The following is a 17,269-nucleotide window of genomic DNA, read 5'->3' on the forward strand; positions in this document are numbered from 1 at the left end:
TTAATTAAAACGTCCGTATAGATTCCATAAAATATATATACACGTGTGTTAACACCTTCCCGAAGCCGCGTGTGGTCTTCCCATACATCGGGCGTGTTAATTTCGGCGCTGTGTACATTCTTCTGCATCTTCTTCTCCTTTATTAATTCCATGCGAGCCGAGCAGAATTGAATACGTGTCCTGTCAGGTTAACTCCCGCCGCAAATCCATGTCATGAGCATGGCATGGCAAGCTGGCAAAGCCGACATGACAGTTTGCTGCACACGTCGTCGTCGAAACGACTCGCATATAGAACATCTTGATATGCGAATATTCCCCAGGTTGAATGTTTAATTAAATTTGAAACTTTCACACTTTAAAGCTTTCCACTTGCGAAAAGCAATCATGATACTTTCACGACGCTTTAAATAAATCCATCTCGGATAATATACAATATTTACAAGGTTTTAATAATAATATTATGCGTATATGTGTTTGCGTGTGTTGTACGATTAGAGGTTCAAAAGCTTGCCGCCTGCATATATAACTACATATGAATATATGTGGAAGCTTTTTGTTTTTATTTCAAACCTCACACTTAAGAAGGTGAGAACTGATTTATATAAAAAGAAGAAAACGTTAACACGCTAAGCACCGTGCGCTGGCAATTTGTCGATCGTTCGATAAATGCCTGCGTCCACTATATCATTTCTATTTTTGTTGCGCGATTAATTTAAAAACGCGCACTTGCTCACTAGGGAAAAAAATCAATAATAAATAAATACATTTATTTCAGCAGCCTTGAATAATTGATTATTTCGGAATGTAAATGTGTTTTAAGCGTTTTCCAATAAGGCAGGCGAATCAAAAGCCGCACGCCGATTGACATTGATGAAAATGCGCGATTAATTATACACGCACCTGTTTTGTTGTGGACTTTTTGTCAAATTATTGTCGAAAAACGTTAGCGCGATAAGGTTAAGGTGTTAAACATTATAAGGTGATTCGCTCATTCGAGTTATGATAAACAGGCTGTTAACTTGTTACCGTCTCGAAGATAATCGAGTTGTCCGGTCCGTTTGTGGACAGGTTTATCTTTTTTTTGTTGTATTATTTGTTCTCTTTCGTTTCAAATCGTATGGCGCCTCTATTGCAATCACATTATCCTTCTGCAATTGCAAATGTTGTGCAAATAATTCTAAAGCTTTTGACAGCTTAGGTTTTACCGTTGATTCGTTCGGATGTTGTGACACATTCTAATCGATGCTAATCGCATTAGCTTCTTGCGAATCCTTGTGTGGTTTTATTAATCTTCTGATTTGTAATCATTTCCATCATCATTTGGAGGAACAATTTATGCATCACCGATCCTTTTTTTTCTCCTTACCAATCTTGCGTAACTTTCATACATCGTATTCCATACGTTTCCTTTAGTTTATTTACTCATTCAATCTTTCTTATTTTCTTCTACATATGTGCATATATTCTGAGCCTTAATGTAAGAATAGCCAATGTCATATTGTCACATACTGTCACTCGATGAAAAATATGTCGCATTGTTATATTGACATACACATGTACATATGTATAACTCATTTGTTTTACATTGAATGACATTACTAGCACTAAAAATGAATTAAACAATTTTCAAGTAGATACTTTTCAATACTATGTACTTTGAATTTGTCAAATTTTGACAAAGGCATTTCTTATACGTATTATCGAACACTATTAAAAGACTTTTATATTCTATTTTGTATTTTTTTTAAATAAACAACCTTTTTCTTTATATGTACATATGTATAATATTTGAAAACCATTTCAAATTCATCCTTGATTTCCGCCTGTTCATTAAAATCATTGAATCACTTCTAGAATCGAAGTTCCATCAACTATAGTCACCTCTTCTGGGAGAATCAATCTAGCACTGTCTTTGAAATATTAACATCAATTGTCATTTCAGTCAATTGGCTTTCATTGACTAAGACTAACCGCTTCTACATTGTGATAATTTTCAACAATTTATGTATTTCAAATGTTGACATTAAAATTGATATACTCCCATTATGAATGTATGTATGTTTATTAATTGTAGATAAATTAATGCAGTACACGAGTTTGCAAAACTTAATTCAAATTATCTGTCTCGTGTCACAAATATAATGATTAAATTTTTGATAAAGCTTACAAGCCCACTCCCACACATTTAAGTGGTATAGATGATGAAGCACTAGATTTCAGTTTCAAATCTTACAATTCTGAATCAGGAGATGGTTTATCAGAACACGAATGTTAATTTTCTCCTCGCCTAGCAACACTTCTTGTTCACAAACTATGTTTTCCGATAATTGCAATTGGGCATAGGTCTTACCACTTCACAGCAAGTTTAATGAGTCGTTAAGTTAACACCGCAATCGCCATAAATATCTGAAATGTTCAACTAAAATACTTCCGGGCAAGCATTTTCATAGGTTATTTACGTATAAAACGTTTATTTTTAACTTTATTTACGAGGATTCAATCCAACGCTAAATTCGTTCTCGTATAAATAGTTCGGGTTTGTGTCTTAGCCGTGCGTTGAAGTTTCACGCAGATTTTTCACACGTTTTATAATTTTCGGAATTTTCTTCGCGTTTCAGATAAAACAAAACGAAAGCTTCGGTGCAAAATCATCATAAATTTAATTTTTGTCGAAACAAATTGAAATTAGCATTTTTTATCGGTGGGTGTCGTATGCATGCATACGTATGCATGCATATCGTAGGTCTGCATTCGTATGCATGCATTTGTGGAGACCACCTTTGAGACAACACAAATTGACAATTATTTAAAACACTACGATAAAATTTACGTGATCGAATTTTTTATTAGAAATAATTGAATCTGTTCGTACACTTACGAAAAAAAACAATCACTACGTGTTGAATCAACCATTCTTTGGAATACACCGCTCTTTCCCACTGTCTTTATGACTAATTGTACAGTAAATTTTATCTTTGACATAAATTGTGAAATACTTCATAAATCAAGATTATCTTGCATACATATACATACGTAGACGATGGATGATTTATTAAATGATATTGTACTGCTTGTGGTTGCAGTATAATTTTTATCAGCAAACTTTTTATGCTCCAACCTTAACTAGTACTGAACGTATACGTTACTGAAAATTTTCAGAAATCACCTTAGTCATTGTATTTAGATCGGGCTAAAGGAGAAAGGTATCAGATTAGCCTGGTTAAGACTGGGGTATAGCCGATTCGTCTTTTCCCAAACAAGTATGTACGACAGCATCGATAAATCCATCTGTCGCGGTTTATGCTTTCTGTCAAAGCTTCGGGTCGTACAAACCACAATGGTCGAATCACCGTTGTGTGCCACATTTGTCACTAATAAAGACCCCATTATGATATTTTCGGTGCGTTTGAATGAACGCTGATGAGAAAGTACGTTGCTATCTCCAGAGATATGTACTACCGGCGTTCGTACGAATGAACGTGCTTCGTCTCCGCTGAATTCCACCGTTCGGAATGTTGTCCAATTTGGATCGACTAACAACGACTGCCGCTGCTGCATCCAAATTACTTCAGTCCTTATCAGATTTTGACATCTGGATGCAGGCGAGTTTTCGCCGATGACAGCGCAAAGAAAGAAAATTAACACATCACTTACAAACGTCCAACTCTCGCTAATGCATTTTTTCGAAATCTAAACCACACATTTTTTGATTTTCAGAGATCAAATCAAAAAATTCAACATTTTTATATTATATATATATTTTTTTTATTTAATATACTTGGGGAAGGCGGCAAAGCCGATAGACCCAAGGGATTTGATCAAACATATTTTAACAAATTATACATACATACATATGTATATCCAAATAAAATGAGACAAATTAAAATACATTAAAAAGAAGAGAGCAAAAAATATACATAAAAAAAAAAACAGAAATACAATTATGCTAAAGAAGAATTACAGAAATTAAATCCTTTAGTTTTAAAAAAAGTATCAAGCTTATTCTTAAAAATATTAACGTTATCAGAGGTTACTATATCATCGGGAAGACTATTCCAAACTGAAACCACTCTGTTTGAAAAGAATGAATCTCTGATCAATTTATTAGATTTTTCTTTTTGGAGTCTAAGCGAGTGACCTCTGAGGTGAGTGTTTACGTTAAATGTAATAAGGTTAGACATATGTATGACAATTATAGTGATTATTAAGTATTTTATAGACTTTGATTAAGTCACCTCTAGTTCTTCTCGTCTCCAATGTAGTGAGATTCATTCTTTTAAATCTTTCGTTATAAGAAAGTGATTTGAGTTCAGAAGGAATCTTTGTAATTCTCCTTTGAACCCTTTCAATACATGTAATATCCTTTTTAAAATGAGGATTCCACATGTTAAAAGCGTATTCTAGTCTATCAGTTAAAATATATGGGAACTTATTTATTCGTTATGTATCCTATATATGTGCACTACATTATTGAAGTATATAGTTGAATGCTAGTTTGTTTATAGTTTTCAATTAAGTACTACCATCAAATTTCGTACTCTAACTTAAACTATGGACAGAATCAAAGGAATTTCATGCACAATTTTCTGAAAAAGTTTGAGCAACACTAGATAATTTAGGCTATTATACAATAAAAATTATATTTTAGTTGATTTCCTCTGCTTTCATCATTGGGCATTTTATTGATTGTACCAAAATTTTATACATATGATGTAAATGTGTCGTTTTGTCTTCCTGTTAAATTTTGATTTCATAAAACTCGTAAAATTGCCTACAGCCCGGTCGCGTCTAGTCGAATTGAGACGAAATATTCAAATTAGACAATTAAAAGCTTTTATGCGTTTCCTGGGTATATACGTGAAAATATGCAGTTATTTTAATTGTTTAATCGATCATTTGTAAAGGCTAATTTATGCAACGTTGAAGAACATTACATTAATTAAAAATCATAAAAATGCTCACGCATTTCGAAATGTCATTTGTTAATCGACGAAAATTTATGAATAATTAATTAAAGTGTCCATAATACGTCGCTAAATTGCATTTCGAAGAAGTTTCCAATCGCAAATCGTAAATAAACGGTTTCTCGGCGCTACAAAACGACATGTATTTTATTGTTAACTATGAAAACTACTCGTATAACATGACAGTTAAGCTCTAATGTGATTATCTTATTAATTTTAGATTAACATACCAATAGTGTATTTACACGGCGAATCTTGATAAAATCATATTCCAATACATACCTACAAAGAGGAATCGTTTGGATCCGTACGACACTTTTATTAGAATGAAAATCCACTGTGAACATTTTTAATTTAAAAAAAACATTATGATAATTAATTTATTTAAGCTATTGATGAGTAAAATAAACATGTTTTTATCAATAATTGAAATTTAATAAACAAAAATTTAAGTTCTCGTTTATATTTTAAACATTTTGTAACATCGATATGAAGATTTGAAAGGGATTGTTTTCGAGCATTATATGAAGACTCTATGCTTACGTAAAATATACTAGATTTATAACAGTCGATTAAAGTAATGCGAGTGGGGTAGAATATCTACTATAAATATCCACCGTTTTTCCAATCTTTCTACATACAACTCAGATTCGAAAAGCCTTGGGGTACGCCAACGCAATGCAAGTTCACAATTCATCCACAAAAGCTCCGGTTGAAAGCTCGTTTAAAGCGAGCGCAAGGCAATAAACACCACAAACATAATAGTAATAGGAAATACACGTAACGAAACGTATACCGCCTTTGTGCTTTGTGAATTATGCTTCTTTCATGAGAGGTAAAAGGTCGCATTTATTACTTTTATGGCTTCATTCCGAACTAGCGCGTGCCACTAAACGAAATTTGTGGCGTGTGAAAAGTGAACCAAAGGTCTCGCCTATGTAGACCTCCCTAATGAAACGTCTTATATCATCTCGACTTGACTGATTGTTATTATCATCACAAGTGTATTTATATTCTGAAACGATTGGTTTTCTATGCACATAACGGATTCGGTTTCGACGCGGCCGACACTCTTTAACTGTGACAGTTAACTTGAACCGAACTCATTACGCATATAATGTGTTTGAATAATCCGACTCGTGACGATTGTTACGTAGTCGTGTATGCGCGTTGTTGCTTCGGTGATTTGTATGTTTGAAAGTTTTGTTCCGACACCTACTCATTTGTAAGGAGTCTAATCCAGAATATCCGGATTTCAATACATATTACGATTGGTACAAATTTATATCAAATAGAAAACTAGAGTCAAAGTTACTATACGAAGATCAGACACAACTGAACACACACAACATATTAAAAATTATTTTTTTTCATTAATAGCACTGTTCAACACGAAAAATGGTTCAGAGATGAGATATGACTTTTCTTATAGATCCATGCCCAGTAAACACGAATCTGGTAATAAAAAATGACGATTGACTTGAGATTCGGAGATATATGTGTTTTTTAAATCGGGCTCCACTAGTACGAGTTTTTAGTTCGTAATTTTACCGATTTAAAATTCAGCACACTTCTAATTAACGCTTTTAAACAAAAACAAAAATTAGTGTGGCCAGAACATTATTCCAATAAATATGTTTCAATCGAAAATACTCAATATAAAATAGTATTAGCAGTGGGAAAAAATCCCAAGTGAAAATACGTACTTTTGACTTTTGATTTAAACTGGACGACTATTTAGAGAGATTTGAAAGCTGAAAAGTACTACAAATGAAAGATAAAATACCCGACTATAGATTCTAATATTCATTTTGAACAGAAAATTGACAGATTTTGAGACATCGACCGAACAACACCAAGATATAGAAAAATCGCGCGATTTAAAAAAACACATACATATATCTCCGAATCTCGAGCCAATCAACATTTTGTATTACCAGATTCGTGTTTACTGGGCATAGATCTATAAGAAAAATCATATCTCGTCTCTGGACTAAAAAAAAAAGTCGTCATTTGTCGAACAGTGTAATTTATCTCAATAGTTTGTAAGAACCGTATATAATATATAATATGTATTAAGAATGGAAATTATGTATATTTTTTTTGTTTTGAAAGTAAAATTTTATTTAAGAAATATCATAAAACTATAAATATATTATGATCAGCAGGGTATATTAATGGTTAAAGTGTAATACTTTCAATTGTATGGTCACGGTTTCAATCGCTGGCTGTGTTGCTGGTCAGACCTTGAATGTATATGTGACCAAAGTCGATCGTTTCCTATCAGAGTTCGCCAATTTATCTGATTTGATTGAAAAAATTCCAACAAATTGACATCCCCGTCCTATTTCTCTCAAAATTCGAACTTACAGCATCTCGAATTCACTGATTTGTTAAAAAAATGCTGCAAATTTGTCCATAAATGTCTGTATGATTGTTTATCGATGTTCAATTTTCATCAATTTTCAATGATGATATCAATTTTCAACCATTGATATCGTGTAAACTAAAATGAATCGGTGTATACCTGTATAAATAAATTATTTTCTGAATATCTCATGATTTGTTACTTATTGTTAAATAATTTGATTTGATTCTTAACTAGCCCATAAAAATAATATGGACGATGTTTTCTGAAATACAAAATACTAAAATTATTTCTGGTATTGTTTAAAATAATACAAAATCCAGATCATATGTGAAATATATTCGGAAAGCTTTCAACTCCTGCTTCATAACATTTCAAAAATGTTTTTAAGACACAATTTCAGTTATTAAAAAATTATTTATCTATTTTAAATGATTTTACATTGTATTTACTAAATGTAAATAATAATAATAAAATAAGATGAAAAAAAATTTAATATGCTATTTTCATTTTAAAATCGTCATGTTTCTCTACTGCTTTTTTTATTTTTTTACATATGTATATACCAGGAAGGCCTTACAGGTAAATCCCAATGCGCCTTCCTGGCCAATTACAAATTACAATTACAATTACAAATGCAGCATTTTTATTACAAGTCGTTGAATTACGAGAAACTGAAAAACTCGCAAATTAACGAGACATCTATGAATTGTACATAAATTTTATTGTACATCAATTATACTTCAAATAGTGGTGATATAGTAGGAAGGATTTTTAGCCAATTTTTTTCCGGGAACCGTTTCAACAATGAAATCAGAGAAAATTAGCAAACTCTGATAGGAAACGATCAACCCGGAGTCACAAATCCAGGTCCGACCAACAGCATACTCTGAAAAATTCATTTTCATTCGGGCCCAGGGATTGAACCCGGCGCCTCTGGACGCTAAGCAAAAGCTTAACGACCGAGCATGCTGCTGCTATTTTGTATCTAGTTCAATAATTCAGTCAATTTTACACCTGTAATTTAATATTTAAGGCGCTTATTGAAGTATATATCAAATGAACATATCTTTGACTATTTCTAATGTTTTTTATTATTTATTTCCAGGTGTTGGCAGCTGTTTTCCTCCCGAGGTGTGGCGCCCTGGATAACAACTCGTACAGTGTGCGCCGCTCCGCTAGAAGCCTGCCGTCCCACTCCAATAATCACCTGTAATTTACCAATTTATAATCATCACTCTTATCCCAGCGTAATTTAAAATGCTTAAAATTCAAATTTAACGAGCGAAAATTAGTATCAAATCGCATATACGGCGACAATGGTCCATTTACGCACCGATGCCGCCCATGAAACTTGACCCTAAAACGTTGTGTCACATTTTCGGTGATATATTGAGTAGTAGCCAGTCGGACACGACTCGTATTTTGAGTTTTACCTTACACTACAAATTAATTACACGAGATACCGCAATCTGTGCGACACTACCGCATTCCGAATAACGCGCTCGGTCTCTAGACCGCGGTTTGTTCTGACAGTTTCACGAGGGGCGTTTAATTACAACGATAAGGTTGTCTTCGGTGCAACGAGTAGTGTCCATTGATATATTGATATTGTCATCAGGGATGGGACATTTTTTCGGAATTAAATTTTTATGTCAAAGTATTGTAAGTTTATTAGATGGAGACCAAAAGTAAAACAGTACACGTCACGCATATGTACCTATAGTGTATTCTTGTTTGCGAACGATAGCTATCATTATATAGAGTGCATCAATATTGGTATATAATATTTTGAATATAAAAAGTACACCAATAGTAGAGAGCTTAATTTACACACTGAATACATTTACATAATTAGTTCATGAAATATTAATGGGTATCAATGGTGGTGAGAATACCCAGTGAGGGGGCTGCAGAGATGAATCGGGCTTTAGTAGCTCGTTGACCATACCGGGGAACAAATGCAAATAAAAATAGCATGTATATGTACTATACTAGGAGGGCTGCAGCCCACAGCCCACGTGGACGGCAAAAATATCATGCATATTGAATATATTTGAAGGCTGCAGCCTCGCAGACCATATGGACGAGCGGCCACTGATGGGCATAGCATTATTTTGGCATAAAAAAGTATTATTTGTATTGTTCTGCATTTACAACTCAAAAGCTTTACTTTTAACGTGTGTAACTTAACTTTTTCTATTTGTCCTGTAGCTACTTCACCGCCGTGCGACCACCGGTGGGCGCTTAAGTTAGGTTCAAAATTGCCACGCGCCCGCACGTTAAGCTTAATTAATTTGGGTTTTTTAACAACGACATCTATGAAAAATTTTCAAAACTAACGAAATTTTTTAAAAGGTGACAAAAACATACGGAGATGAATTGACTAGAGGAGATATTCAAAATATGAAATCTTAATTTTAAACTTTTAAACTTAGATTGACAAAATCTGTAAAATTTAGCGTTCATTTGCATCATAAAATAAGAACGTATTAAGAAAGCGCTGAATTTTCCGAATTTTATCAACTCAATTTTTCCAATCTTAAAAATTGAGATGAGCTATTTTGATATAATTTGAGTAAATACTGAAAATCAGGTTTTTTTCGGAATTCGGCTTTTTGTTTTAGATTTTAACTTAAAATATAAAAATATAGAACCGGCTTTTTTATTTTTATATACGGCCACAAATACCATTAAACAATAATAATATAGAACATACATAATAATAATACATAGAACAATAAAACAAAAAAAAAGGCAATATTAATATAAGAAAAGAAAAGAAAAAATATGGGTTTTAAAACTAATTATGAGTTTTAAACAATAAAATAAAATGCATTTAGCATTTGTATTAATTTGAAAAATGATGATGTAACAACTTTTTTAAACTACATATATATTTATTAATATTAAAAAAATCAAAATGACTAAATTCGTTTCCCAGTTTATGAAGTCGGGGTAACGTTGAAATTTTTTTATAACTAGTGGCATAATTTTTGATGTGGAATAAATAGTTGCATCTGGTAAATCTCCCCGATATATGAAAATTGATGAGGTCCACTAATTCACTACAGTCCATAACTCCGCTGAGTACACCAAACAGACATAATATGTAGTCTAGACATAGACATAGTCTTAAAAATTATGGTCAGATTAAACTGACATACTCGGACAGGATCTGATTTATGTATTATCACACTCGTAATCATTAAGACCGGGATCTGAAGTCATGACCAAAACTGAATTGGTGAACAGGCTTTTAATCTGTAATTGAATTGAATTTGTGCTATCTTTGCAGGTTGGAGGAGAATACAAATTCTCAGCGAGCCCACGCGTGGCTGTCGGCGCGGGAGATGCAGGCCATCGTGAAGAAAGAATCGTTCGAGGCAGAAGGGGGTCCTGTCGACTGTTGTCCTTCTGTCCTGGAGATGGTGGAGCCTACGGGTGGCAAGAACCAGCAGGACATGTACGTGGAGTTGTACAGGGACGGCGACATCAGACAAAGGTATCTACTTGCCCCACTCCCTATCTATTACATATATACAAGCTGACATACCGAATTAAAACTAGCTGTCCTGCGTCATAGAAATTTACCGTTGGAACATTTCGTAGGAAGTAGTTAGCTAATAGTGCTTGTAGTTAGTGATTGGAGTCGTGCTATCGACAATAGAGGAAGACGTTACCAATTCGTGTCCTAAACTTATTATCGCATATGTACATATGTACGTATGTATAAATCACTAGATAAACTAAGAACTGTTACTTTAAAAATGGGCTTTTTTGGTTTGTATATTGCATCACAGAATAATTAGTAAGAAAATTTAAATGATAATTGAAATAAAATGTAGGCGTTGTGAATTTTGACAGCCATAAATCAGAGTTGAACAAGCGTTGAATCCAAATATAGTTCACTCATGTATGTATGTGTGTTATAAATTAGATATGTATGTACATATATGTCAACTTTTTACTGTTCATATATGAGCCTTTATATTTGATAAGTCCACTTTTCTTCATTTCGAGAAATATTTCGCAAAACATTAAATATAATGCTTTGCGTTTATTAATATTTAAAAATTCTGCTTTTTCGAGATTCTGGATATATCGAATTAAACGATGCGGTGCAAACGATCGAAAAGCGCCAGACAGACTGAACCACAGATTAACGACACGTGTACCTTATGCGTGCGCACTGCTCGCACTTACACTAAGAGAAATCTACCCGAAGTCCCAACATACCTACCCTGTATACGTTCTGTGCTTCTACTTTATTTTATTTTTATTATACAACATCAATTAATCAAACACACTCATCTAACAGATTGCTCCAAAGCGACGAGTGTGCTAAAAAGATTAAGAAATTTTACAATTAAAAATACTTAAATAAAGAAAAGATGACTAAATAAAACATGACATAGAAAAAAAGAATTCTTAATAAATTCATAATTAAATAAACTAACTCAACCTTTCTAAATGGTCGCGACTTCCGTAACTTAGGAAGTGGTGCAGAGAATGAAGAGAGATGTGACAAATGTCATTGGCACCATCCAGTGAATTTAAGAAACGGAGGCTACGAGGAATGGGAGAATAACTAAAAGCCACAGTTCTAGCCAGAGGAGTGTGAAAAAGGGGACGATGGCAGGTCCATATCCCACTATCCGGAGCATGGAGGCCCAACTCAGCCAGGATAGATGGACAGGAGATATAGCCTCTAAATATGGAAAACAAGAACTTGATGAGGGCAACACTCATTCTGATACTTTAGTTCCGAATTTTTCCTTATTAAATTATTAAAAACTCGCCAGAAAGATCCAACTCAATTTTAATAATTACCATTTTAATAATTGCATCTGTGCACATCGAAAGGTTACTCGTCATCTGATGTGCAATCTATCATTCGTGAAGTCGAGAATTGCGTTTAAAGCAGCCATCCAGTTCATCTGTGGTTCAATCTGTCTGGCGCTTTTCGATCGTTTGCACCAAACCCCGAATTAAAATATGTGATAACAATTTGCGAATGAAGTCAAACAAAAATAGTGTTTTTTGAAATGAAAATTGGGTTTCCGCCACTTTCAAATATTATGGCTTATTCTATATGTAGCTACTGATCTAATGATCATATTATCTATTTTACACATTATTTTATTTTGTTAGTATTTATAGTATTTCCTTATTAAAATGTAAATGTATACAGCATTATTGTATGATGGCGGTAAGCGTAGCTCAAAAACCATTTACAATTTATTCTTATAAATGTTCATAATTAATTTTATACATCCAGTATTTTCAACAAAATTCTCTTTAAAGTCAACGATCAAAAGCAAATTGTATTTGGGTAATCCGCTCTTGTACCTGTAAGGTATTAAAAATTAGATTATGATACTAGAGCACCAAGCAACATAAGTATATGAAAGATCTAACCCTTGTCAAACTGCATTTTTAACATACCAATCTTATCCCCAACAGTAAATTATAGCTGTAATTGCAAATTTAATTAACTTTAGATGTCTAAATTTACTCATAAGACTCATACTTACGATATTTTATTGTAATTAGGTGCGAGGATACTTTGTACAAAGGTTTTTGAAAACTATTTGAAAGATCTACTGCTTTATAGTTCATCGCTATGGAGGCAGCTGGTTGACCGCACATCATAGTCACGATCCTCAGTGATGAGGGAACCGACAGCAATATAGTTCATCGCTTAAACGATTCTATAAGATTATACCCATGTAGAAAAAACAATTTTGTTTGTACACTAGTTGGAATATTGGTGGATAAATGCTATTTAAAAAGCACAAACCAATCATTTTACTCCTCTTTAGATACATACATGTAGGGATCCCAAATATTCGTCGACTTCAACTATTCGAATATCGAATAGTAAATCAAAAGCTATTCGAATATTCGAATATTCGAATACAAAAATTTAAAAAAATTTGAATTAATCATCTTATTATTATTAACCACCTCGTTTTTACAGCCAATAATACTTTATAATCTAATTTTTTTATTTTATTTATTCATTATGATTTCTTGTAAAAATATACATATATTTCACCGGTGACTTCTTAAATATTCGTATTATTTTTCTATAATGTTTTTTAAAATTTGGTAGAGATTATTATCGATCAGAAAGTTTCAAACATTTCCGTATTTAATGAATACAAATCTGTTTCTTCATTTTTATCACAATTATCCCCATTATACATATATTTCATTTCCTTCATAATCGTCGGCTTCTTCGTCATCACTCTTTTCATGTTGATTTTGTGTATTTAGTTTATAAAAAAATATATACACGAATAATATTCGAATAGTTGATGATATATTCGAATAACGAATAGCTGAAAAATCAGACGAATAATTCGAATATTCGATTGGGATCCCTACATACATGCAGAAGATCACTTTCATCCTCAATTCTCAACATTACCCTACCATAATAGTAAACCAACCTTGCCCCTTCAAAGTAGAGTCATAACAATTGGCAGATCAGTATATCTAAGAATTCCCATAATATGTATATTATATAGGTAGATATGTTTTATATGAAAAAGATAACTAACCATCCAATATACTTAATATTTCTAACAAATCAGCTAAATTCAACAAAATTACTTAAAAATGGTTTCTCTTCCAGGTTCTACGAGCTGTCATGTCGCACGGATGTGGAGGACATGCCATGTCGATTCGTGGATCGCAGATTGTACAACCAGTCGAAGTGTGCACAGAAGTACTCGTACTCGTACGCACTTGTAAGGGACACGGGGACGGAGCCCAGAGCCCATCGACACTTCCCGGCCCTTCCCACAGGGGGATGGATGTTGGACTACATTCGCGTTCGAAGTGGCTGTGCTTGCGAGCTGACCACGCCCAAACGCAAACTTCGGCACCCCCAAGAACATCTGCATCGTACCCAGGACCACCATCACCCTCAGGAGCGTCGGCGTTCCCAGCAACGTCATAAGCAGCCTCCTGCGTAGCCAACACCGCAACACCCACAGGCGTCAGTTTCATACCAAAGTATAGGCGTAACACTACCACTATATTCTACACTAGTGTCTTCTATCTTGTAAACGCATCCCCTATTATTATCTGCTCTCAAGACTGGGGTCGTTCGAAAAGCATCCACGTTCACAATGCACGCTTATTATGCACATATAAACATAGCTAAATATATTTCAAACTGTTTATCTAGTATTGCCTGCTTCCAAGTGGTGTTATCCAATTTCCATAAGCAACGGGCTTGCAATAAAACAATCTTCCAATACATATTTTAGTTACAAAATACATTTCTCAACCAGCTAATGCCACATCTTACAAATTTTATGTATCAGTTTTATACTTTCATCAGCCTGGTAATTCGACTATAATTTCATTGTTAAATTACATATTTAAAAATACAATTATTATATATTTCAATAATCCTAATACATAGATAAGCATACGAAGACATTAAATTAGACTATACATGCTAAAATTGTATCTGATTTTGTAATGAATCATTATATGCTCAATGAGTCATTATATGCACCAACTTTTTCGAAAGTGATGAATGAACAAACAGACATTCGAGATTCAGATTCTCATTGAGACATAAAAACATGCTACTATTTAACTTTTTTAAAAAATATTCCATTTAAAAATATATTACTAAGCAATCAAAAGCTTTTTTATTAAGATATATAACAGTAACAAAGGATTTCTGGAAACCCACTTGATGACAGCACTGTCTGCTCCTCTTATGATATTGCAAAATAAGAATGGAAATGAAGATGGTGATCGCATTGTAGATGTGAAGATTCGCGAACGATCGCTTGAGGTGTTGATTTGTGAATACCGTTATACATATTACTCAAATTCTGCTATTGCTAATTTAACGCAGCAAAAAGTTCAGTTCGCGAGTTTCGAATGAGATTGATTCTTTGTGTTGTTTATATACTTGATCTTCACTCTCGTGGACTAAATTGCGTAAACTGAACAAAATTTCAGAAAAAAGTATTATATTTTCATACATTATACATACAAACATAAACGGCAAAGTGAAAACATTGAGTCTTTCGAACGAGAGCAAAATGTAACTTTGTAATATATTTATTCGTTTCATTACACAGTATTATTAAAACAGTGTCAAATATTATAAAAAATGTTGTATTTTTCAAATTGTACTTTATTTTAATAGAATTGCTATACATTCCTATTAGAATAGCAATATATTTATTTCATTGTACTTATAAATCTGCATTGCAAATGTTCAACAAAAAAGAAAAGGTTTTCTCACATTGTAAGTAGCTTCAAAATAATATTATAACAAATAGTAGTTATAATGCTTTTATTGAATTAATACTAATAGATTTATATTTATTCTTGACTATTTATTTAAATGTTGATAATTATTGTTGTCAATTGATTATATCAACGATCTTCCGATTGAAAACTTTTTTTTTTTTTGTTTTCTATAATATTATATTCAAACTGTATTGGCTGTTACATACATTTAAAAAAAATCTGTTTATAAAATGACCCTAAGTAAACCAAAAATATTTTTAAAACATTGACAACTCTAATTACAACAAATAAAATACTCAATTAATGCTTGTATTACTATAAAATTAAGAATATTTATTCCAATGTTATATAATTATCTCAAATATTATTAAAAACACATAAATGTATGTTAAGTATCTGTTTTAGGTGATCCATTTAATTTTGACATCCATAGTTAAATACGGAAGCCGAACAAACATTCGTCATATTAATTTCATGTACTATATTAATCGAATCAAGAGTGTGAGATGTGAGCTTTATGATGCATGTCTCGATTGAAGTATATGTTTTATACTAAATTGATTCCTAGTCAATATTATTTACCATCTTTTATTTTTATACTAAAGTATTGTGTACAAAAATACAATATATAATTAGATTTTTCAGTGTTTTAACTGTATTATATATTATCGTAGTACTTTGGTAAATATTAAAGTATGTTCATTAAAAATATATTATATTTCAATTATTTATATGTACTTACATAGCAGCTGAAATATTTAGTCAGAATACACATGACTTCAATATAAATTTTACTTCATTTTGTAGATAATAAAATAAAATGTAAAACTTAAACTCATTTACTTTCTTCGTTTTCATTTTTATTATTAATTAAAAGAGCACTGTTCGAAATTTTTTCTATATTTATTCACTAAATACGAATATGAATCCAAAAAATTATGAAACCTGCAATTTTTTAAAGAAATATTTTATACAATAGTTTTTTACTGTCATATTCATGATCAGTGGGCATCTTTCTAAAAAATTAAAATTCATTTACACATATTTTTAATTGAACAGTGTTATTAATTCAATGGATTAAACATATTATTACACTTAACTTCTTTATTTTATAGTGATTTTTCTCATTTATTTTTATTTTTTATAATATGTAATAATATAGATCTGATATAATGACTCGTGAATAGAAGCCCCAAATATTAATTTTCTGTATAATATTTGGTCGCATGCTTCTCACAACTACCTCTTAATTATTTACGTTTTAAATATTTATACATATAAATAAATTCTTCACTTTTCCATTACACACAAGTTTTTATTACAATATGGAATTTATTTCACATGTGTACACATTTATTCTAAAATTTCATAAGATTTGCATTTATTTTTCATTAATATTTATTTATTGATAATATAAAAATGGAAATTATCGCTGTACATACATATAACGATAATTTACATTCATAAATATTTTACTTAGATACGCGTAAAAAGTCAGCGAGGAAATATTTTAACTGATATAATTTAAAATATATTATATAGTGCCATTTTCGCATGTATCAATTTTAAAATGTATCACATTCAAGTGCTTAGAATAAATCTGTATGTTATGAATTGAAACGAATTTATTAAAACATCTCTTATT

General features: G+C 32.1%; 1 protein-coding gene across 1 annotated transcript; it reads left to right on the plus strand.

Annotated features, from left to right (window-relative positions):
• Positions 1-3,512: 3,512 nt before the first annotated feature.
• On the plus strand, positions 3,513-14,318 carry LOC143914049 (uncharacterized). Its single transcript, XM_077434139.1, has 4 exons — positions 3,513-3,602; positions 8,441-8,544; positions 10,631-10,837; positions 13,976-14,318. The coding sequence occupies exons 1-4, from the start codon at positions 3,513-3,515 to the stop codon at positions 14,316-14,318; spliced, it is 744 nt and encodes a 247-aa protein (XP_077290265.1).
• Positions 14,319-17,269: the final 2,951 nt, after the last annotated feature.

Source organism: Arctopsyche grandis, chromosome 7 (genome assembly GCF_051622035.1).
Source record: "Arctopsyche grandis isolate Sample6627 chromosome 7, ASM5162203v2, whole genome shotgun sequence".
Classification (NCBI taxonomy): Eukaryota; Metazoa; Arthropoda; class Insecta; order Trichoptera; family Hydropsychidae; genus Arctopsyche; species Arctopsyche grandis.